The sequence below is a fragment of the Felis catus genome, chromosome A2, assembly GCF_018350175.1.
Source record: "Felis catus isolate Fca126 chromosome A2, F.catus_Fca126_mat1.0, whole genome shotgun sequence".
NCBI lineage: Eukaryota > Metazoa > Chordata > Mammalia > Carnivora > Felidae > Felis > Felis catus.
Window position 1 is genome coordinate 16,530,893 of NC_058369.1, and position 25,894 is coordinate 16,556,786.

Genomic DNA, 25,894 nt, shown 5'->3' on the forward strand with positions numbered 1-25,894 from the left:
GAGTCAAGGCTGCCAAGTTCCCCCTAACTGGGCACCGCCAGGAGGTAAGGGGCCAGCAGCTGTGGCATTTGGAGCACCTGCCATGCAAGGCCATCTCCCCATACCTTTGCCCACCACCAAGCATCAAGCCCCTCGCTATTAAATGTGCTTTTCCACGGAAAAGATCTAGGAGCATTCCCCTTTGAAAGATTTCAGATGGACATAGCAGCCACAGTTGCTATGACGGATACTTCATGTTTTTGCCAGCTGCTTAGAGCAGAGAATTTTTCTACTCCCAAACCATCCCCCAGTTTGGATTCCTCCGTTTCCATAAACAGTATGAAGGCGCTGGTGATGAAGGAGCTGTTCAGCTCACTTTGCTCTGGACCGGCTCCAGAGAAAGGTGAAACTCCCTTGGCTTTGGGCTGCTACAAATCTGCTTTCTCTGATTTGTTATAAAAGCTTTACATATTTTCCATTTTTCCACTTTCTGAGGCTGTGGGAGCAGGAGGGAGAAGGCAGGGCAGAAAGAATATTACAGATTCAACCTGTTTTCAGGAAACAAGACCAAACAGCACACTGTAACTCTATTTTCAAATGTTTTGCTTTGGGATTTTGTGGTTATTTTTTTCCAGTAGTAGGGACTGTGGCTGTGCTTCACAATAAGACCTCAGGTAGCAAGGGATCAAGAATTGCCTGACTGCGCCAAGGAAACTTCCAACACACCCTCAGCTGTTCTCTTGTAGCTCTCGGAAATGAGTAGCAATACCAACGGCTACAGAGAGCCCCTGGAGATGACAACCATCTCAAGGCTCCTGATCCTAGAGAAGAGGCCAGGCTCTCAGTGAGGGTACTGTGCAAACAGAAATGTTCTGCTTCTCTCTGAATGCGGTATGTGTTCAAAAGCTAAATAAATCTAGCATATATTTAACAGCTTTCTAACTGAATCTCTGACTTGGTGAGGTTGGTAGGGCTTTAAAAACACAGTTACAGAGCACAGTCTACTGAGCTCTGTCTAGGAGATTTCGTGGTCCTTTTGAGTGCTGAGGAACTGGGACTGAGAAAGGAAATGTTCAAATGAAGGGTACCTAACTTTACATCACAGAAATCATACACCAATGAAGTACTCTAGGGAGTACTGAAATTCATGTATGCCTCTTGGTCTGTGGTCTGCAAATGGCATGTGAAATGATTTCAGAAACTGGTTAATGCTTACTTCAGCCCAATGCCAAGCAATACCTGGAGCCAGAGTCAGAGCCAAGGACAGCACCTGATGGACACTGACATGAAAAACCTCCTTTACTCCAGAAAAGTCCCATTTAAAATATTAGCATCTCTACAATACATAAACTTTTAAAACAAGTGTTAGTAACCTTCTCAAATGCCTATTGACAAATAAAAATCCTTTAGCACCAGAAAAGACCATTAGCTTGTACCAATGGTCCCAAACATATAACAAGCTATCTCATGGGGTAGAGAACATCTACCTAATGCAAGTGGTCTTGCTGAGATCCCAGGAACCCATCAGAGAGGGGAAGGCACTCTGATGGGTGCAAAAGCAATGTTTTCCCAGGGCCTCAGCAATAATCAGCCTTTTCCATCTGCTGCCTCATATGGGGCACCAGCCAATGGAGCACTGTGGTGGGAATCTACGTGAACAGTGGCCAGATGAGAACACACAATGAGATGCAGGCAGAGGGTTCGGCAGACAGCCAGAGCTTCCTGCCTTGAGCAGCTCACCCTGCTGTCGGCCTTCATCTGGGACATGTCTGGATTCCAGGGAATCTGGTTGGAATATGATCAGACATGAATATGACAAGGAAGGCCCAAGTACCTTCACATTACGTAAGGTGAGGCTTCAAGTCCTTTTGGCTTAGAAGGGAATGACTTCAAGTTCTTTGGATGGCTCTGATAATCACATACTGGCTGTGTAACACGACAAATGCAAACTCCAATCTTTATTATACTAACAGAGATGACCATGTCACAAAGCCCACACGCCTTGGAACTTAGGAGTGTGGGGTTGGCTGAAATGAGTCCTGCCAGAGAGAGAGCAGGATATGCCCACCTAATGCTTCTCTCTTCCTGAATTTAATTTAAATACTACCCCTTGGAACATGAAATGTAAGACATTATTCAAGGAGGAACTTTATCTTTCAGGGGAGCATGAATCCAGAAGAAGTTGAGCTTATCAGAAACACTGCACATGATTCAACCAAAATCCTGCAGTGTGTGACCCTGTATATGTCAACTGAAAATAATAAAAGCTCAGTATATTCTGTTTTGGAGCTGCCACCACCTTTGGTAGCAAAAAGAGCAAAATTATTTATCTCAATGTTTGGCTCTAGATAAGGCGCCACACTTCATTCTGTCAAGAAAAAAAAAAAGGTACTCGTTAGGGAAGGGAGGATTGGACAGGAACAAAAAGATCTTTAAGACAGTTTCTAGAAACAGTGTTTCAACAGTCTGACTAGATTACACATAGGCTGCATCTATTTCCCTCAGAAAAGTGGAACTGAGAAAGCTGGAACGAAGGTCCTAAAGACATCTCTGCGAACCAGAAGGCCCCTACTCTTTCCATCTGGCCCTGAGTGCAGCGCAGCCCTGGAGGCTTCTCTCTGGTCCCCCAGCTAGCAACCAGGCTGTACTTATTGGGCAATTTAACTATCTGCTCTGCAGAGATCTGGGCTCTGGTTTCTGACAGTCCTCTCTCAAATGTGATTTCTCTCTATTGCTAGGAAGTGATTTCATGTGGCATCCTTTTGCAAACCGCCCCAAAGCCAAAGATAGGACCATCAACTGAGGAAAGACTCATGGCCCCTGATCCCATCCTCTTCCAATTCCATCAATCCAACAAACACTCTACAGCCACTCTTTTAACATAACATAGTTACACTCAGGACATCTACTACACTGTGTCTGAGTGTTAATTAAAAGCCAGAAGCCGCTGGTAAAAACTGCTGTCTCTCAGTCAGCAATGATTCATGTCTCAGGCCTCAAAGGGAAAGCTGGACTTCACACTCACCAAATGAGGGATGATGGAAGAGAGCACAAGATGACCAAGAGGAAGGAACAACACTGGAGGAAAACAGAGAAGGAGGGCTCTCACAGACGCTTACTCTCAGCATCAAAAGCTTTCAAAACCACCCATCCAGCACCACATAGCACTCTTCAAATAATTCTCTGCCCATTACACACCTCCCCCGTGTAGATATCATAAGGTTTCAAAAAAACACTAATTTACTGATGTCTCAAACCTAGATACAACTGCCTACTGGCCACCATTCCTACCCTGAATCTTGTAAGGAGCTCGAATCCACAATGAACTTATTTCCAAACCTCTTCCTGATCTTTCCTTCATCTCCTAGACTGAATGGGATCTTATGCCACCAAGCAATAAATGAGGATGGTGGGCCATCCTTGCCTCTTCCATACCCACTTGTTTGCAAAGCCTTGACCACACTGCCTCTCAAATGTCTTTGCATGAATCCCCAACATCTCCACTCTTAGTCCCTCACTTTGCCTAAACTATTCTTAATACTCTCCAATCTGATCTCCCTGCTACCAATCTCAACTTTTCAAATGAGCCTGTTTCGCTCAAGGGAAACATGAGACTATCTGATTCCCCTGCTTTAAAAGCATTCACTGGCTCCCAAGTACCTATCATACTTATAATAATCACATCAGTAGCACACAAAGATCTTAAGAGAACTTAAATAGGACTTTTCCATATTTTTTGTCTTGTTTACTACCCCATATGCACCAAACTCACCATACCCAAATAAATTGTTCCCTATATATACGGTCTTGTCCTCACCTTATGTGTTTGCAAAAACTGCTTTCTCTACCTAGAATGCTCCATCCTGCCCACACTGGCTATAAGGTAAAGTTATGTTTTGTGACATTTCACCGATGCATCTTCTCAAACCATTAATCACTGTGCTCCCATAGCATTTTGTACATACTTTTTATTTTTTATTGTTTTATTTTAAGCAGGCTCCATGCCCAACATGGGGATAGAACTCACGACCCTGAGACCAAGAGTCGCACGTTCTACTGACTGAGCCAGCCAGGCGCTCCTGTACATACTTCTAATATAGCAATTATCCCACTGTGTTCTTGGTTTATATATGTGGCTACTTCTTTAGAATGAACTTCCTGAAGACTAGTATTGTTTTATTTCTTTTTCTATCCCTAATACCTCACACAAAACATGTAAATTAACGAAAATTCACAATAGTACAATCTGTACCTCCAAGGGAATTAAAATCTATACAAAAGCCCTAAAGATGAAAAAAAAAAGTTGGCCAGAGAAATAAAAACACTCTAAAGGCTTCCTTCTCCCGTCTTTTGAGATACTAGCCAGATGAATGCAGTTGTAAACTGGTTAGGAAGGTTGGATCCAAGTAAGTCCCTAGCTATCCAAGTCAGAGTACATCTTAATGTCAGAAACTATGGTCTGGAAAGGGGTACAAAGACTGACACCTCAAGCCTTTGGTCTTTCAGGACAAGTTTGGGTGGAAGATCAAAACTCATTTGTTCTGTCATCTGTTATATCCAGATCAAAGGGTTAATAACAGAATAGATGACTTTTGTTTACATTTTCTCATAGAAATACTAGAAAAGGTAAAGCTGACAAATCAGAGATAAAAGGCTAAGAAGCTATGATACAGGGTGAATATCCAACGAGATTTTGCTGGAAGCACATAACAGTTATGGGGTTTTTCTCTGGGTACTTGTTTCTATAAAAACTCTCCTACTGAACCTTCACATACTGCTGGGGTGGAAATGTACAATGATATAGCTACTTTAGAAAACAATTTGACAATTTCTTAAAAGTTCAACATAAATCAGACATATGACCCAGCAATTCCACTGTTAAGTGCCTACCCAAGAGAGCCGAAAATGCACATGCAATGAGATACACAGATATCCACACAGCATTGTTCCTAACGGCCAAAGATCAGGAACAACCCAAACATCCATCAAGTGGTGAGTGGCTAAACAAAATGTGGTCCATCTATACAAGGGAATAGTGTTCAGCCATAAAAATGAAATTCTGATATATGCTATAACAAGGATGAACTTTGAAAACCTTACACTATGTAAGAAGCCAGTCACAAAGACCATGTATTATATAATTCCACTTATATGAAATGTCCAGAAAAGGCAAATCTATCAAGAAAGAAACAGATACAGGGCACCTGGGTGGCTCCGTCGGTTGAGCGTCTGACTTCGGCTCAGGTCATGATCTCATGGTTTGTGAGTTCGAGCCCCACATCAGGCTTGCTGCTGTCAGCCTGTCGGTGCAGACCCTACTTTGGATCCTCTGTCCCCCTCTCTGACCCTCTCCTGCTTACACTCTCCCCCCAAAATAAAATAAGTATAAAGAAAGAAAGAAAGAAAGAAAGAAAGAAAGAAAGAAAGAAAGAAAGAAAGAAAGAAGGAAGGAAGGAAGGAAGGAAGGAAGGAAGGAAGGAAGGAAGGAAGGAAGGAAGGAGAGAAAGAGAGAGAGAGAGAGAGAGAGAGAGAGAGAGAGAGAGAGAGAGAGAAAGAAAGAAAGAAAGAAAGAAAGAAAGAAAGAAAGAAAGAAAGAAAGAAAGAAAGAAAGAAAAAGAAAAAAATGGTCTGTTGTTGATTCAGCTGGGGGTAGGTATAGGGATTAACTGTAAAGGGATATAAAAAAATCTTATGGGGGGATAAAAAACGTTCTAAAAGCGTATTATAGTAATGGCTGCATAATTGGTAAATTGATTAATTTTTGACATCTATTTATTCTTGAGAGAAAGACTGAGTGTGAGCAGGGGAGGGGCAGAGAGAGACAGAGACACAGAATCTGAAGCAGGACCCAGGCTCTGAGCCAAAGTTGGATGCTTAGAGCCACCCAGGCACCCCACAACTTGGTGAATTTATTAAAAGTCACTGAATTGTAAAACTAAATTTTATGGTAGGTATGTTTTACCTCAATAAAGTTGTTTGTTTAAGCCCTTCCACAGTCTTGTGCTTCTTGGCCATGACAAGTTAACTGTTAATGAACTATCCCTCTTACTGTAAACAACCAAAACACTAGGCAAAATACATGAAAAAACAGTTGCCATGCATTGGACATTAGGCAGCACTGGATACCATACCAGAAACAAGGGACAAAAGAAGGTATGCCCTGAGTATCCTGGCTTTCCTTGTGTACCAGACCCCAGAGCAGGGAGGAAAACCTAAGCATAGCATAGCATGCTGGTCTCATGAGCTGAGGAGATAAGACTGCAGCTCGAAGTGTCTGAGATGAGCTATAAACTAACAACTGCCAGAGCTCACAGAAGACTGGAAAACATCTGAGCTTCTACCAGTCGGAGTGAAGAGACCTTGGTGTGAACCTAAGGCATTCAGTGAAGATCCAAGAAAGACCACCTCTTGGATAGTGGCAGTCATCTCAAGAGAAAAGACTACTCTGGACCCAACCTACCAAAAATTAACAACAAACTTCTGAAGAATCAAACTGATCTTTAACTGCCTGCCAAGAACAAAGCCTATCAGTCTTTCATAGACAATAAAACTCTGAAACTCAATGATGTAACAAGCACAATGTCCAGTGCTCAAACGAAAATTACTCGATGCACGTGAAGCAGGAAAATTTTAATCAGATAATCATAGGAAAAGTCAGTCACTGGAAACATGCCCAGAAATAAAAGTGAAGCTGAACATTACGAACATTCAAGGATCTAAAGGAAAACAAAGAGCAAAGAAACTGACACTATTAAAAATAACGAAACCGAAATTTTAGAGCTGAAAAATATAATTGAAATAAAAAAATCTATTTCCATATTTGATGAAAAATATCAATCCACAGATCCAAATGGCTAAAAAAACCAGAGAGGTTAAACAAAGAAGACAACACCAAGGTACATCACAATCAAATTCTTAAAAACCAATTTTAGGGGCGCCTGGGTGGCGCAGTCGGTTAAGCGTCCGACTTCAGCCAGGTCATGATCTCGCGGTCCGTGGGTTCGAGCCCCGCGTCAGGCTCTGGGCTGATGGCTCGGAGCCTGGAGCCTGTTTCCGATTCTGTGTCTCCCTCTCTCTCTGCCCCTCCCCCGTTCATGCTCTGTCTCTCTCTGTCCCAAAAATAAATAAACGTTGAAAAAAAAAAAAACAATTTTAATGAGAAGATTAAGACTTTTCTCCATGCAGACAGAAAGGAGGAAAGAAATATCATATTTGGGGGAACAAAGAGAAGTACATCCTTCTTATTAGAAACAACTGTAAATAGGGGCACCTGGGTGGCTCAGGTCATGACCTCACAGTTTGTGAGTTCGAGCCCTGCATCAGGCTCTGTGCTGACAGCTCAGAGCCTGGAGCCTGCATCAGATTCGGTGTCTCCCTCTCTCTCTCTGACCCTCCCCCCCCCCCCCCCCCACTCACACTGTCTCTGTCTCTTGAGAATAAACATTTAAAAAAAAAGAAAAGAAAAACTGTAAATAAGGAAAAAATGGAATAACATCTTTTAAGTGTTGAAAGGGAAAATAAAATATCAACTTAGAATTCTATATCCAGTGAAAATATCCTTCAAAAATAAAGGTAAGAAGGAGTCTGGCAGCTTCTCACAAAATTGAACATACTCTTATGATCCAACAATCATGATTCTGGATATTTACCCAAATGAGGAGAAAATTTATGCCCACAAAAAACTTGCACAAACTTGGAAGCAACCAAGATGTCTTTCAGTAGCTAGTTAATGTATACATGAACTGTGGTTAATCCAGACAATGAAATATTTAGTACTACAAAGAAGTGAGCTAGCAAGCCACGAAAAGATCTGAAGGAACCTTAAATATATAATGCTAACTAAATGAAGCCAATCTGAAAAGGCAACACACTACATGAGCCCAGCTATATGACATTCTGTAAAAAGCCAAACTACACACACAGTAAAAAGATCACTGGTTGTCAGGGATAGTGATAAGGGACGTGGACAAGGAGGGTAGGATGAACAGGGGGAGCACAGAGGATTTTTAGGGCAGTAAAACTATCCTGTATGATACTATAATGGTGGATACATACCATTATACATTTCTCAAACCCACAGGGTGTACAACACCAAGAATCCTAATGCAAACTATAGACTTTGGGTGGTAATGATAGGTCATTGTAGGTTCACTGACTGTAATAAATGGACTGCTCTGGCAGGCTATTGATAGTGGGTGAAGCTGTGCATGTGTGGTGACAGGGTCATAGAGAAACTCTGTGCACTTCCCACCCAATTTTGACGTGAACCTAAAACTGCTCTAAAAAATAAAGTCTGTTAAAAAAAAAAAAAGGACAAGAACACTTTTCAGACAAACAAAAACTGCGAGAATTCATGACCATTAGACCTGAAATACTAGAAATATTAAAGGAAACTCTTCAGTCTAAAGGAAAATGATTCCAGAAAGAGCCCAAATCTCCATGAAAGAATAAAATTTGCCAGAACTGGTAACCATGTGGGTAAATATAAGACTTTGCTCCCAAGTTTAAAAAATTTAACATGTAATGAACTGTTGAAAGCAAAAACGTAACAATATATTCTGGGGTTCATAGCATATGACAGGATAAAAAGAATGTATGGTAACAGTACAATGGACAGGAGGGGGCAAAATATAAGTAGGTTCTTACAATTATAGATAGATACAATGGTATTTGGCATGAGACTATAAGGAGATAAATATTCATATTGTAAACCACAGACCAGCAGTTCTTAAACTTTTAGGTCTCAGGATTCCTTTTTTGCTCTTCAAACGTTTTTTAAATGTTTATTTTGAGAGAGAGAGAGTACATGTGTACACGAACAAGGTAGGGGGAGAGGGAGAGGGGGAGAGGGGGAGAGGGGGAGAGGGGGAGAGGGGGAGAGGGGGAGAGGGAGGGAGAGGGAGGGAGAATATCCCAAGCAGGCTCCACACTATCAGCAAAGAGCCTGATGCAGGGCTTGATCCCACGAACCGGGAGATCACTACCTGAGCCAAAATCAAGAGTTGGACGCTTAACTGAGTCACCCAGGCGCCCCTGCTCTTCAAAGAGCTTTTGCTCATATGGATTCTATCTATGCAAATTTACCATTATTAGAAATTAAATGTAAACAAAAAAATATTAATTTTGAAACAGCATCAACAAACCTATCATATGTGAATATAATTTTTTTTTGTGAAAAGGTAACTTTCTTTTCCAAAACTAAAGAAATTATTAAGAGTGGCACAGTTTTGGGGCGCCTGGGTGGCGCAGTCGGTTAAGCGTCCGACTTCAGCCAGGTCACGATCTCGCGGTCCGTGAGTTCGAGCCCTGCGTCGGGCTCTGGGCAGATGGCTCAGAGCCTGGAGCCTGTTTCCGAATCTGTGTCTCCCTCTCTCTCTGCCCCTCGCCCGTTCATGCTCTGTCTCTCTCTGTCCCAAAAATAAATAAACGTTGAAAAAAAAAAAAGTTTAAAAAAAAGAGTGGCACAGTTTTATATATTAGAAATCTCTTTAATGTCAGGCTTACAGAAGACAGCTGGATTCTCATTTCCTTCACATTTAATCATGTCATGTACCCTTTGGAAAATTCCATGGTATACTTATGAATGAATGAGAGTGACAAAGGAATATGATGTTTTAGTATTACTATGAAAACAGTTTTGACCTCATGGCTCCCTTGAAAGGGTCTTCAAGTCCCTAGGGGTCCCCGCACTACACTCTGATAACCACTCCTTACAGAAACTACTGAAAAGTTAAATAAGGAAGAAAGGATAATAAGCCAATAGAAAAAGATAAAATGAAGTATTTTGGGGGAAAATGTAAATTTATCCAAAAAGAAAGAAAAAAACACACAGAAGACAGATGAAAAAAATAGAAAAAAAATGAGGGGGTAGATCTTAAACCCAACGTTACTGACACATTTACTAAATATTAACAGATTAAACACACCAATTAAAAGGCAGAGACTGTCAGAGTCATGGGTAATGAAAAGGTAATGGGTAATAAAACCATCCATAAGAGTCTGAATTGCTTTGCATCAGTGCTTACAAATTCCTCTATTTGCAGCCTCATTCTGAATTTTAGGGCCTATGACATAAGCCTTAAGACATAAACACTGTAGAAATCAATGAGCTACTCATCTACTCCCCTGATAGATTCATTTCATAAATATTTTATTAAGTACCTCTATGTCATAAACTGAATAAACATCCTTCTTTTGTTCCTGATAGGTAAAGAACCTAAAGCCAAAATCTGTACAATACCTTTCTAAATATTTAACTTGCAAAAAATTCGCATATAGTTTATTTTTTCTCTGTGAGTAGATTCTGAAAAATCTCTGAAGAACAGCTCTCATACATGGCCAAAAGTGCCCTCCACTAAGTAACGTAAACGTTCCTAAAGTCAGGCGGTTTGCCCCATCACTGCCAACACAGAGATTTCCCATATGTAGATGGCAGCTTCTGCTGCAGGTGCTGGTCAGCCTTCTTCTCCCAGCTTCCACGGGTCCACAGCACTTGAGTGGATTTCACAAGTACTCTCTTCTACCTTCTATGATAACTGACCAAAACAATGCCAAAATCTTGCTCACTATTCATACTTAAAGATGATCAAAATCATTTAAAAAAATTTTTATGTTTATATTTTTGAGAGAAAGAGAGAGGGAGAGAGAGAGAGCATGCAGGTGAGGGGCAGAGAAAGAGAACAGAGGATTCGAAGTGGGCTATGTGCCAATAGCAGAGAACTACGCAGGGTTCAAAGTCACAAAGTGAGATCATGACCTAAGCTGAAGTCGGACACTTAACCAACTGAGCCACCCAGGCGTCCCCAAGATCAATTTTCTTAAGAGCTGAAGGTGACTCAGCTCCTGGCTATACAGAAACTAATCTGACAGATTCTATATGTGAATCACTGGCTGAAAATCCAGGACAGTTAACACAGGAGTCTCAGTGATCTCCCCATGATCAGGTAAGCTATTTGGGTGGTAGGGAATCAGGTCACACCACTATCATCCCTTACCCTTACCCAAAGCATGGTGCTTTATGAGGACTCCTCCAACAATCATTGAGCTGTTCTTAAAAGAATTTCCAGATTTGACTCTGACTTGTTTACACATAGAGAGGAGAATCAGAGATTATAATAAATCTGACACCATGATCTGAGCCACAGAATCTAGCTATACCTAAAGCCAATACCACTCTTGACTTTCAAGTTATACAAGCCAATGTCTTTTTTTTTTTTTAATGTTTGTTTATTTTTGAGGGAGAGAGACAGAGCGTGAGTGGGGGAGGGGCAGAGAGAGAGGGAGACAGAGAATCCAAAGCAGGCTCCAGGCTCTGCACTATCAGCACAGAGCCTGATGTGGGTCTCGAACCACGAGACCATGACCTGAGCCGAAGTCAGACACTTAACTGACTGAGTCACCCAGGCACCCCCAATATGTCTCTTTTTATGTTTATGCTGGTTTCAGCTACATTTTTGTTATTTACAGTTGAAAGCAAACATCTGCAAATACAAAGGTGTAATATTAAATGTGCTGCAAACAATAAAGTGTTTTATGTGCGAGAATAAGGGAGAAAAAGTTTAGACAAAAGCAAATAGCCACAGAAAAAGTTTTCCTTTCTTCTGAATTACATGGCTAGAATGTTTCAAGCTGGTTACCAAAGGTGTCATTTACATAAAATCAAACATTAGGTATAAAACCTCCTCAAATTGATTTTTATCTTCTGCTCAGATAGAAATGGTACAACTATTTCATGAACAGGTCAAATGTACTCAAGAAACTGAAGATATAAGCATTGTTTTGGTTTGACTATGATTCTATTTAGGAGAAAAGACACCTCTAATCTTCAACTATTTGTCCACAGCAAGAACTACACTTGGCAGCCTAATTACATTGTGCACCCAAATTATTATGATTTGAATTCCAAGAGAGTTATTTATGTATTTGTACTTTGGTAAAGAAGAATAATGGAAACATTTCTCTCCTATTTTCTCTGAAAATTGACATCTTTAAACTTCCATTAGAAGTCTCACTATGTAACATCTCTGAGGCAATTAAGAGCTAGGAGGAATGTTTCCTCTTTATAATTTCCCACTTTATAATTTCTCATCTTTACATAAGCACCAACCCCCATCCCAACATATAGGAGCATAGCTATACAGGAGAGTTATTTCTGAATTAAACACTGGATTTAGATTTGCTTTTGCAGACCCCTGAATGGACTCCTTGTTGTCTGTTGTTCAACATTCCTGAAATAATTTAATGATATAATTGAAACAAATGTCAGGAGGCTAGCCTTTAAGAAATGCTAGAGAAAGGCTACACTATGTGGGTTGATTGGAGAAAATTCTGGTACTCTTACAAATACACGTTACAGTGGAAGTCCTTCAGTCAAACCTCTCTCTGCTACAAATGCAAATATGCTGATTTCTTAGCTTTCCTAGTCTGTCCCTCTAAACCAAATAAAGCACACCTTGGAGAATGTAACACACACTCACGTATTAAAAAATAACAGTATATAGTTAAAGTATCTTATTCTTTCAGAAGCCTATTACCAGGTTTCAAAATATATTAAAAACACATAGAGTTCTTTCTGATCTCTTATTAGTGGCGTTAAAGTCAAGCAATCTCTTTTAATAGTGCTAATGAGTAGTGTGGTACAGTTATTTGAAAACAGCAACTATTTTTCCCTCTCTTATCACTGACATTTTAGAAGAGCACCAAGGAACACTCTTCCATTAGACAGTGGAAATCCCACCACTTTAGTCATTCCCAAGTAGAATTTCACCTTGGGAATCATCTCTATTATCTCGCTACACAATGAAAACAAAAATCATAATTTTTAGTTGGTTTAAACTCCTAAGCAGAGACCCTGTGAGAACACACTTCTCTGCTGCCATAGAAAGTTCCTTAATCACAGTCAAGTTATATCTACCATACTCCAACCGATTTCCTGGCTGAGGTCTGGCCCTTCAAATTTCATACAGGCTTTCATGATGTAAGCATGCAGTAAGAGCTTCATATTTACAATTCACGAAAGGGATATATGATATGATCCCTATACACCCCACCTGTGGACTGAGTATTCTCTCCCAACTTTCAAATCTGATCAAACTAAAAGTCTGTTATTTTGCCTTCTATTAATAGCAACAAAAAAGTATTAATTCTAATCCTAACTTTGAACTCACACTCCAGTATGTTCAGACAGATTATAAAGTAGAACAGTTTTCCACTAAAACCTGAATATCATGTTAATTTAGGGCCTTGAACCTTTTCTGGGATTCAGTGTACATATTTACTATAACTAATCCAGGGCAGGAGTTGAGAACCCACAGCCTTGCCTAGAACATGTTACTCACTTTCTCTCCATGTTATCAGATACAATCTGATAAACAGACTCCCCAAGTGGTATGTATACAGTGAGCTTTTGCAATTATACTTCTCCTATGGTCAAACAGTATTCTACACTAGACCAAAACACTGAATCATAATTAATGGCTAAGGTGCAAAAAGTAAGGTCTCTTGACATGCTTTATAAACTTGGTCTCAGAGCTCAGCTGTATTCCTACACCAGGGATCTCTTCTCAAACTTTGTTTATTTTTCAAAGGATATAACTAACAGAGCCACAGACGTCTGCAAAGAGGGAGGTGTTGTGGTTTTTTGTTTGTGGTGTGTTAGCTTCTGGATACTTTAAATGGCAGTTGCCTAACAATCCTGGGCATATTCCTAAATGATTCAAGAAAATGTGACAATACCACAGTTACAGTGATGTGGTTAAGTGACTCCAGTGATTCATTTGAAATTTAGCAGGCTCCACGTGGACTTAACTGAAATGCTTGGTTTTTTGGAGAATGGCAAATATATGCTGAAGGAAGGAAAATGCTTCCCCCAAGTGAATAAAATGACAGAAAGTACATTGTTTCCCCTTTGATTCTTTCACACCAACCTCTTTCCTTTTTGCCCTCTTCCCTCTCTCCTACCTCTCCACTGACTTAACTAGTTAAATGCCTCTTCTCATTAAAAATTTTTTTTGAATACTATTCAGATCTTAGGACACAGAAATATGGTCTTTGATTTCACTGAAGACACCTTACTCCAGGAGATAGTGGGTCTTATTATAAGCGGACAGGGATAAAAATGGTTATAATTCAGTCACTGTGTATTTCATTTACTTGACCTCTAATCCTAATTACTGTTTTGTCAGAGGGAGAGATCAGGGATAAGCTCTTTTTTGCCTTGTTTCTAAAATAATATTTCCATAGTAAAATATTTGTCCCAAATCTTTAAAAAAAAAAAAAAAAAAAAAAAAAGTGTGTGTGTTGGGGGGAGGTGGTGGAGGATACTCCTTTGGTGAGGTTGTAAACAGTTAACTTTTTCCCAGAACTATGAATCCCAAAATGGCAGGACACTGAAACACACCATCTATGTAAAATTTCAGTCAATGAGCTAAAACATTTAAAATGAGACACAGTGCATCAAAAAAGGATGCAGCAGATCTACAAGGAAAGAGCTAAGACAGACATATTTTTTAAGGTTTTATTTTTAAGTAATCTCTACACTTAACACAGGGCTCGAACTCACAACCCCAAGATCGAGAGTTGCATGCTCCAACTGACCCAGCCAGGTACCCCAAATTGCTAAGAAATACTAAAGGAAGTTACAATAGAATATAAATACTATGATTCTATTTGTGTGTTTAAAATGAAAAGTAAGGAGCACCTGGGCTTAACCAGTCAGCTAAGCGCCTGACTCTTTTTTTAAAAAAATATTTTAGAGGGGCAGACAGAGGAAGAGACACAGAATTTGAAGCAGGCTCCAGGCTCTGAGCTGTCAGCACAGAGCCCGACGCAGGGCTTAAACCCACCAACTGCGAGATCATGACCTGAGCCGAAGTCAGATGCCCAACCAACTGAGCCACCCAGGCGCCCCAAGCGTCTGACTCTTTAAATTTCCACTTAGGTCATGTTCTCACGGCATGTGGGAATGAGCCCGATGGATGTCTGCGCTGACACGCGGAGCCTGCTTGGGACCTCTCTCTCGCTCTCTCTGCCCCACCCCTGCTCAGGCGCTCACTCTCTCTCAGAATAAATAAACTTTTAAAAACAAACAAGCAAACAAACAAATAAAATGAAAAGAAAGAAAAAGACTTGTGTGTGTACATTTCCCAGAAGGGTCTGGAAGAACACACACCAAAGTAAAGTTTCACAACCTTGGCATTATTAACATTTTGGGCCAGTTCTTTGTTGTGGGGGACTGTCCTGTGCATTGTAAGATGTTTGGTGACTTCCCTTGTCTGTAGCATTCCTTCAGTTTTAACAACCAAAAATGTCTCTAAACATTATCAAATGTCCTCGAGGGAGCAAAATTACTCCAGGTTTGAGAACTCCTGTACTAGTTAACAGTATTTATCTCCAGAAAGGGATGATAGGAGAGCAGAAAGAAATTAAGGGCTTGTATTTTTTGCTTTACATATCATACTGCTGTACTGTTTGGATGTCCTAGGCCTCTCAAGCATTTACTACATGTGTTCATTCTCCAGAACAATAAGGAAAATAGAATCACAAGACCACATGGCTATTGGCCCAGCAAGATGACAGGATACAGACTCCCAGATGATCCGGAAACATGTGTAAGCCACACTCACCTTCATGGGGTTTTCATCATACGTTGGGGTCCCCAGGTCCATCTCAGCTTCATGCTCAAGGCTGGCATCATCTCCTGGGCTTTCCCAAGTAGGAGGATCCCACTGAGTCTGCCTAGAAGAAGGTAAGAACAGCCATGCTATCGTGGCCAGAAAACAGAGAACTCTGGCACAGGCATCTCTGCTCATATACACATAAAATACAACATTTGTAATGAGACATAGAGGAAGTCTGCTTCATAAGATAGAAACATTCTTTTGCTATCTTCCCAGCAGCAGTGATTCTATCCCACAGACATACATTGTTTAGCTCACTGTATTTCTCTAGCCAGTGAGGTGGCGATGTTTGCCTTGTCGAAGAGAGTAGTAAAACCAAAACATCCTGTCTGTTTCTCACTTGGCTCTTAATGTTCTGAAAATAGGATTCAGCAAAACCTAAAAAGTACATGGAGTCAGTGCTTGCCTATACCTCCCCTCTGCAGGTGAAGAGATCAACAGCAACTGTACCCAGCATGTACTTGGAGCAAATAAAATAAATCACAACACACTCCTCACAATCCTTGGTCACATGAGAAAATGGTTCCTTGCTTTGGAAGCCTTCTTGTCTGTGGTTGTGCCCCTTTGCTTCAATGACTCATAGCATGGAAAAGACTTCAAGTCAAAAACTTATGCCCTTGGTCCCAAATATTCTCAACTGACTGCAAGAAGAAGGTTTCTACCATGTTAACTCATTCATTGCATGCTACAGTTGTTTTGCAAATAAGAAAGCATTGTAGTTTTTTTGTTGTTGTTTTTTTTACAGCTAGATCTGTGAGGTAACAACTGCAAGTAAGGAAATTCAATTCAGGAGTCTGAAGTCAGCTGTCACAGGGAATGCTATAAGGAGAATCCCTTAAAATGTCAAAAGCCTCAGAGAACTAGCAACGTATCTGGTGGGTCAATCCTGCCTTTGCAGTCTTGTGCTTTCCTACCACACCAAACTTTTGTCAGAAACGTTAGAGGCACTTGAAAAACCATAAAAGAAAATATTTGTATGAAATTTTTTAAACTTGTAAGACATTACAAAAACATTTGCAATAACCTTGATAAAGGGATCTAATAATAATGACAGAAAATGGGTACATGCCCCAAACAAGCAAATCACAAAAGATGTAAACGGCCAACGATAAAGATGGTTCAACAATAAAAGAACTGGAAATGAAAATAAGATGTCTCACCAATTACACTTACAAGATTAAAAGAAATTACGTGAAGAAAAAGGCACTATTGTACACTTTTTGTGGGAGTCTACAATAGTACAGTTTTTTTCATGGTAAGCTGACAATAATTATCAATTTAAAATGTCTATCTTTTTGACTGACAATTCTACCTCTAGAAATCTACCCAAAGAAGGTAAGATTAGTATCTACAAGGATGTCCAGGGTTAGGGTTATATATAAAATCGTGAAAATCCATCAATTAGGGTGGGTTAAATAAAATTTTATATAGCCATACAAAAGAACAGGAGTTGGCAAACTTTTTTTCTATAAATGATCACAGAGTAAATATTTTTGACTTTGTGGGTCACATGGTCTTTCCCACAACTATTCTACTCTGCCACTATATTGTGAAAGCAGCCATAAACAACTCCTAAATAAATGGGAGTGGCTGTGTTCCCCCCAAAACTTCATTTGCAAATACCAGTGGCCTATGGGCACAGTTTGCTGATCCCTCAAAGTATAAGCATGTACTAAAAACAGTGTAGTTCTATATTAATTGATAACGTTCTATACAGATTGGTAGAAAGATTATAAAAGATGTATCCCAACAACTCACATAAGATTATATACCAATGAGTACACACACACACACACGCGCGCGCACACACACACACAGAAATTACATATATTCACATAAAGCTATCTTTTGTCTAAAAGACATATGTATTTTTTAAACTTCTAAGAAAAAGATAAATTGAGCTTTCTATAAACAGCAAGGGTCACCAAACTATGGCTCATGGACCAAAACTGACCTATTGCCTATTTTTGTAAATGAAGTTTTATTGGGCAGACATGACCATTCATTATGTATGGTCTATGGCTGTTTGCACAACAATGACAGAACTAAGTAATTGTGTTTGGCTGGCAAAGCCTAAAACATCATTTGACCTTTTACAGAAAAGGTTTGCCCAGGACCCTCAATACCCACAACGTTAGATCAAGTCATTATCTTTTTATTCATTTATTTATTTTTTTACACACCTCTCTAATTTTCCGCAAGAGTCTTGTAGATTAAAAATATATCAAAATTTATCTATCTAAAAAGGCATAACATAACATTTAAGACGTGATTCTAGAAATCTAGCAGCCCTCAAGCATAGTGAACACCAGCCAATGACATCAAGCCAATAATCATAAATCTCCCCTTATGATGGCAGCTTCTTTGACCAACTGAAACTGATTTGGGGATGCCCACACAGCCTTTCTTACCTTGTGATCACGTGGTAGTAATAAATCTTCCCTTCTGGATCTCGGGCTGTCTTCCAGTTGGGAGGTAAGACAATGGTTTTTGGTTTGGGAGGAGAGGGGGGTGGCAGATCCAGAAGATTATTTGTCACTACCATTTCAGGCTAAAAAGAAACACACACACAGACTCTTCATCAGTGACATCTCAAAAAGGACAAAGTAGCCTACTTAAGCAATATGTAAAAACATACCTCTATCTCTATCTTTTTAAAAAAAAAAAGATAAAAAAAGGTTCAATCTGGGAAATGATCAGAGACAGAGTATATAAACAGCTTTAGGGATCTATCAGAAAATTGACAGTTGGCTCCAAGTTCACCATCCAACATACCACATTTAAAAATATTCAGCAGCTCACTATCCAGAGCAGTATCTTTCAACCTTAAAAAAAAGAATAAAATAGAAAATGCTAGGAGCGCCTGGGTGGCTCAGTCAGTTAAGTGTCCAACTTCAGCTCAGGTCATGATCTTGCGGTTTGTGAATTCGAGCCCCATGTCGGGCTCTGTGCTAACAGCTCAGAGCCTGGAGTCTGCTTTGGATTCTGTGTCTCCCCCTCTCTCTTTGCCCCTCCCTGCTCAAGGTCTGTATCTTTCAAAAATAAACAGGGGCGCCTGGGTGGCTCAGTCAGTTAAGCGTCCGACTTCAGCTCAGGTCATGATCTTGCAGTATGTGAGTTCGAGCCCCACGTCGGGCTCTGTGCTGACAGCTCAGAGCCTGGAGCCTGCTTCAGATTCTGTGTCTCCTTCTCTCTCTGTCCCCCCCTGCTCATGCTCTGTCTCTCTGCCTCAAAAATAAATAAAAACATTAAAAAAAAATTAAAAACAAAAATAAACAAACATGTAAAAAATTAAAAACAAAACAAAACAAAACAATGTTAAATGGCATATACCAACTTCTGGATCCTGATTAGCTGAATTAGCTGTAGATGTATCTTTTTTAAAGAAAAAAGCTGAAAAGCAGTATGACAGAATGTTACCACTTAACCCTTATCTATTTTCTGTACGTTTTAAACTGCATATTTATAAAAATTTAACGTCACATTTTGAAAAACATGAAAACCTCACAATCCCTGTCTAGGGACTGAACTGTATCCCCCAAATTCCTACGTTGGAGCTCTAACTCCCAACGTGACTATATTTGGAGATAGGGCCTTTAAAGAGGCAATGAAGATTAAATGAGGTCAAAAGGGTAGTTTCCTCATAAGAGGAAAAGACACATTAGGGAACGTAAATATATAGGGAGACGGCAGCCATGTGCAAGGCAAGGAGAAGCCTTAGAACCAAACCTCACCAACACGTTGATGGTATAGACTTCCAGACTCTAGAGCAGTGAGAAAATCAATTTCTGTTAAACCTCTTGGTTTGTGGTATCTTGTTGTAATAGATCTAGCAGACTAATAATAAATTACTATAAGAATATATGCCCTTAATTCTCATTCTGTGTAAGCCAATTAATATAGAATACTTTTTCCAGCTTTACCTCTGCTTGAGCAGTCAAAGAGGAACCGGAGATCCCAGGCTCAGATAAAATGGGACCACTTTTAAGCAAACACAGGTCTTTGAGCATCACTGTTTTATGCATACCACTAATCCTACTTCATGTAGCTGCTTTTTTTGGTGTCCTACTTCAGTTCTACCTGTAGTCCTCCTTCCAGCCTATAAAGTGACCTCTTTGTCCTAAGCTTCTGTGTCACCTAATACTTCGAATCATTCAGAACTTATTACTAATCCTTCCCACACTTGGGAATGATTCTTTCCCTCCTCAAACTATCTGCACCTTATGTGACACTAATCTCTACTTTTAGTATTATTCATTGTGATCCTCAACTCTCTTATTGGAATGTCAGCTTCTAAGGATAGGATGGAGTCTTAGGTTTGTATTCAAAATTCCTAGGGCCCAACTCCTAGCAAGCCCTCAAATACCTGCTGTAAGAGCACACTGTCTCATCTCCCAACTGTTCCACATGTAGTCTTTATACTCCATCCCCACTAACTGTACTACCTGTCTAAAGCCGCCATCACTCACCGGACTGCTGCAGGAACCTTCTCTGGAGCTGTCGCAACTCCAAAGTGCTAATGTGATCAAGTTACTCCGTTCAGCTTTTCAACGGCTTCCAATGCCAGCCATTTCCCACTTCATCAAGATTTCACCACATCCTTCTCCATATGTTACAGCATACCAAACGTTTCTCTTACTATATATTGTACAGCATGTACAGTGAAGTAGTTCACTTCTGTACTCCTAGTCCACGGGTCTGATATAGTATCATATTCCAGTACTCCATAAAATACAAATAGCTACTCTATAAAATTGTTACTTTAGCAATTCATAGCAAAGTATAAAAATACAAAGTCGGTTTAAATTATAAATAAAAAGGATATCGGGAGCAAAATATGTATCAATCAACATAGGGGTAAAATCTAGAGAACTTTTTTTTTAATGATTGAGTAATGCTTCCTCAGAGACGCAAGCCCTTGAGTGAAATTGGGGACCAAAGTTAAAGAAAAAAAAAAACAAAACCAAGTGAAAGAAACAAAAATAAAAACCTAAACCAAGAGTAGACCTTCTAAAGATAAGGTACACAGCTAAGGAGTATTTTATCACCTGAAGGGTTTCTTACCGGCTGTAAGGGCTGAGGCTGCCCTGGTGTGACTATCGCAGTCACGGCTGCAGCTGGCTGTACGACCACGCCCTGCGGATGAGCTGTGAAAATCTGCTGTCCTTGGATGTACTGAAGACTTGGTTGGGCATAACTCTAAAGATAAAATGAAGAAATTCATAATTTATACTCTTCTGGCTCTAATGAAGCAGTAACTGTCTTCTCAGTTGGCATTCTCTTATTGGAATCCATGAATTTTAACTTTTAGCAAAGAGTATTTCGATACAAATGTGTAAAACAATCCTTTATTTCAAACACAGAAGTTTCTTTTTTTAGTAATTCCCTAGTCATTTACTTACTTTGGTTTTACCATTAAAATACAAAAAACAAAAAACCAGAAAAGGCTGGGGGGAGGTGGGGAGGCTCCTAAGAGCTGTCCAACTCTTTAGCCTCCAGGGAGACCACAGTAATAACTGAAGTGCCGCACCTAGTATATCCAAGACAGCTCCACAGGGCTCTTTTCAGAAAGCCTTTTTACTACCAACTCCTAAAAACTAACAGGTTGTTCTGACTGGAAAAGGTCAAAGAGAGTGAGTGATTCATAGCAGAGGAAGTAAGACAGTGATCTAATTACAACTCCCTCTGAGAGGAAGGAGGGTCTCTCTGTCTGAGAAAGACAGCAGAATTCATTCTAGATAAAATTCTTACCACACACTGATTTATACAGTGCCTCATGACGCTTAGAAAGCCCTTTCACGTATATAATCTCATTTAGTCCTGACTACCATCAGAGGTGAGGATCTCCCCCACCTGGAGTCACATAAGAAATTAAGGACCACGGCTAGGACTTAAACTTACTCTGGAATTAGTTCTCAGCACCAGAAACACTCTTAAAGAAGAGGTGACAACAAGCCCTGAAACACAACCCTGTTGTCTCAAGAGGTGATGACTACCAAGGAGGTGAACAGAGATAGATGCAGCCTGTACTTGAGGACAGATTTTGATCCTAGGGACTGAGATTCCACCACATAAAATAATTTCAAAAGTATTAACTGGTAAGTGCTCAAAATATAAAATACAATCATTCCAAATGATACCAGTAAAGACCCAAAGAGTCCAATTAGGCCAATGGAACTACCAAGGAGATTTCTGGATAAGTACCGAGAGGGCACAGAGAAAAAGAGGAAGAATACAACCCAGCTGACCCTTGAACATGTGGATTTGAACTACACAGGGCCACTTACTTTTTTTTTTTAATTTTTTTTTTCAACGTTTATTTATTTTTGGGACAGAGAGAGACAGAGCATGAACGGGGGAGGGGCAGAGAGAGAGGGAGACACAGCATCGGAAACAGGCTCCAGGCTCTGACCCATCAGCCCAGAGCCTGACGCGGGGCTCGAACTCACGGACCGCGAGATCGTGACCTGGCTGAAGTCGGACGCTTAACCGACTGCGCCACCCAGGCGCCCCTACACAGGGCCACTTATAACAGATTTTCTACAGTATAGTACTGCAAATGTATTTTCCTTATGATTGTCTTAATGTTCTTTTTCTCTAGCTGACTTTATTTTAAGAATACAGAATATAAAACATGTAGCATACAAAATATCGGTTCATCAACTGCTTATGTTATTGGTAAGGTAACAGTAGTGAAGTTTTGGGGGAGTTAAAAGTCATATGCAGATTTTTGACTGAGGAGAGAGGTTTGGCACTCTTAACCCCTACATAGTACAAAGGTCAAGAGTACTTGATTCATTATTCTGGAACAGCTTAATCTACACAGAACAAAAACCCACACTCAATGGTCAAAGCAGAATTATTATCAGAATAGTATCACAAAATAGAAATGCTTTCATCTCTAGGTATTTGGATATAAGATGGGAAATCTGTGCAACATCAAAGATTTTGTAGAAACAAATTTTACTTCCCCACCTAATTCCAGTTTCAAAGACTGAAATGTGGTTGAACCCAAAAGGCTTTTTAACACTGATGCATCTACACCCAGACAATACTGAATAAGAGGTCGGTACAAAAAGAGATATTAGCAAAAAAGATGGTAAAATAGTGTTTAAGAAATTTAAAAATGGGGCCCCTAGGTGCCTCAGTTAGTTAGTTGAGAGTCCAACTTTGGCTTAGGTCATGATCTCAAGGTTCGTGACGTCAGGCTCTGTGCAGACAGCTGGGAGCCTGCAGCCTGCTTCGGATACCGTGTCTCTCTGCCCCTCCTCCGTTCATTCTCTGTCTCTCTCTTTCAAAAATAAACATTTAAAAAATTAAAAAAAAAAGAAATTTAAAAGTATAATCTCAGAGGTGAAGTATAAATAATTCTTATAACGTTCAATTTCAACTTTGCTAAAAATAAGCTATAAAACAAATCTAACTGGGGTCTAGTCTATGATCTAGTCTATGATCTGGAAAGTGAATCTGTAATGGCCCTGATGCCCGAAGGAGGCATCCTGAAGAGTGGATACAACAGGCAAGTTATTGTGCATGTAGGGAGTTAATACAAATGTGCTGGTATATCTGATTGAGTAAAAACAGTTTCTGGGAGGCTGAAGAAGACAGTAAACTGATAAACATGTTATCTCCATAGTGATCAGGAGATTAAGCACCCAAATCTACAAGAGAAAGATGCTAATATTTCGGAGGCTAAAAATTCTTTTGACTCTCAGTTAAACTTTGTGCATGGAGAATTTGACAAGATCAGAGCTAATAAGTAAGGCTCATCTAAAGGATTTGATGACTGGAGTTTTAAAGCTATAGTCTCCTTGAAATGAAGACTCTGGCTCCAAATGCTGGCTGTGAGGTAACTTCTGACCTGAAATGGCATTATCCAGCTTGAGCACTCCCTCTATTTACCAGATGAGGTAATTTACCAGATGAGAAATTTCCAGACAAATTTCACCTGTTTCTAACATGCAAAGATATATTTAAAGGATAATAATTTATCATCAGGAAGGAATGTGACACATACTGGAAATAACTTCCAAAGGAAATGCCAAAAATATCTGAACAACATCAGCCTTGCTGGACTAAAAACAAAAAAAAAAGTCACCCAAGATAGCAGTAATCATTTAGAGGTACAGTGTTTAAAACTCAGACTGTCAAAAAGAAAGAAAACGGGGCACCTGGGTGACTCAGTCAGTTGAGCGTCTGACTCTTGATTTTGGCTCAGGTCATGATCTCACGGTTCGTGGGATCAGGCCCCATGCTGGCTATGTGCTGTCAAACATGGAGCCTGCTTGGGATTCTCCCTCTTCCTCTCTCTCTCTGCCCCTGGCCTCCACCTCTCAAAATAAATAAGCTTAAAAAAAAAAAAAAAAAGAAAAAAGAAGAAAGAAAGAAAGAAAGAAAGAAAGAAAGAAAGAAAGAAAGAAAGAAAGAAAGAAAGAAAGAAAATGAACATTCTTCAGGGTTCTATTAAATTATCTATCCAAACCAGCTGATAATCACATGGCAATGCCAAAACTAACAATAGTAATAAAAAAAGGGAAACTGGCTTGCAATTCCACTGAAGTTAGTATGGAAGATGTACATACTTGTGAGATCTATCTAAATAGCATATGCCTATCAAGTCTCTCTTTTGCTGGGGGGAAATCTGTAGGAGATTGGCTCTCCCCTTCAAGAGACCTGAAATTACATGAAAGCTAATTTCTCAAACATAAATACAGTCTAGAAATAGCTTTAAAATGGGACTTCTAATAGGAATTAGAAGAGAAATCTAAGGAGGTCCAAAATGTTATAGAAAACATAATTATTCTGCCCCTACTTCTAGAGGGGAAAAAAAAAATCACTATTACTTTATATCTGAGTCACTTCACTTTATAATGTGAAAATTATAGTCTTAGGACTCAATTTTTTGAGATGTGATTTAGTATAACTTTGTAAGAATAGGTCACTTAGTAATGTCACAAAACCACTACAAATCAGGTGGCCTCAGCTGAAGTTGAGTTTTTACATTTGATAAGCAATTGTGGCAAAAAATGAAAGTCACCTTCTGATAACATATCTGCTCCAAATGTGAAAGATACTGCATATGTGTACACATACACACACACACAAATTTATATCACACCACATCACATACTACTTCACTGTCAAAGTTATCATATCTTGCAAATTCTTAGTAGCCCATGATGGTATGGTCATTACTACACTTGAACACCACAGACCTCAAGGTCTCCTTCTACTGGAGGTTAGACCAGATATCAGATAGATGACTTTGACTAGGAGCATTTCACACTCCACAAATGTCAATACTCTGTCAACATCATTAAGGTAACTATAACTAAACCTTCAAGGTAAATGGTGCTTTAATTCTGTCATTATTAATATCCATTATCTCATGCAAACCTCAATCATGCTGAGGCATTCTGCTCATCTCATAGATAAGAAAACTAAAACTGAAGTGGCACCTGGGTGGCTCAGTCAATCGAGCATCTGACTTCAGCTCAGGTCATGATCTCATGGTTCGTGAGTTTCAGCCCCACATTGGGCTCTCTGCTGTCAGTGCAGGGCCCACCTTGGATCCTCTGTCCCCCTCTCTCTCTGCCCCTCCCTCGCTCACACTCTCTCTCAAAAATGAACATTAAAAAAAAAAAAACACAAAAAAAAACCCTTTAACTGAAGAATATAAGCTAAGCACCTGTCCCCAAGACACACATTAAATGATGGACAGGGACTCAAAACACATAAACAATAACAAAATGCTCTACATTTCTCATAACCTAAAGCCCAACATCATCTCTGATAACTAATCTCACAGAGAAGTAAAGGACAATTTGGACTATCTGAGTCCATTCATCTGCCACCTCATACACACAAAATAGATTAGGGAGCCAACAAATGACTCCTTGGTAGGAACAAAATGGAAAACTGTAAGCAAGCAAAATTGTGATGCTTGAGTCTTAAGGCTATGACTAAAACTTACAGAAAATCTTTTGCTCCATGGGATAGAAAAACTAGATTACTTTTTATAAGAATGGCCAAATGACCAATGAAATCTCTCCTGGAGAGTCTTCAATAAATATCTTCCACTGCGATTGCTTAGGCTCTGAAACCTAGGTTAAGAACATACTTCAGGAATAGAAATGGGAGAGAAGTAGACCATGTTTCTTATATCTGATACACATTCTCAGGGAAAAAGCTCAAAATAAATGGTTTGGTCCAAGAAAGAATGTGGCAAGACAGAAGTT

The 25,894-nt window shown here is 39.8% G+C and overlaps 1 protein-coding gene across 2 annotated transcripts in view; it reads right to left on the minus strand.

The window, feature by feature from the left end:
- Positions 1-25,894, minus strand: part of SETD2 (SET domain containing 2, histone lysine methyltransferase) — a 127,149-nt gene that overhangs the window by 3,776 nt on the left and 97,479 nt on the right. For both annotated transcript variants that reach the window (XM_045049437.1, XM_045049427.1), the window contains exons 16-18: positions 20,721-20,855; positions 18,068-18,207; positions 15,603-15,714 (exon numbers count right to left, since the gene is read on the minus strand). In XM_045049437.1, coding sequence (XP_044905372.1) covers positions 15,603-15,714; positions 18,068-18,207; positions 20,721-20,855 — 387 coding nt within the window. The remainder of the gene's footprint in view (positions 1-15,602; positions 15,715-18,067; positions 18,208-20,720; positions 20,856-25,894) is intronic.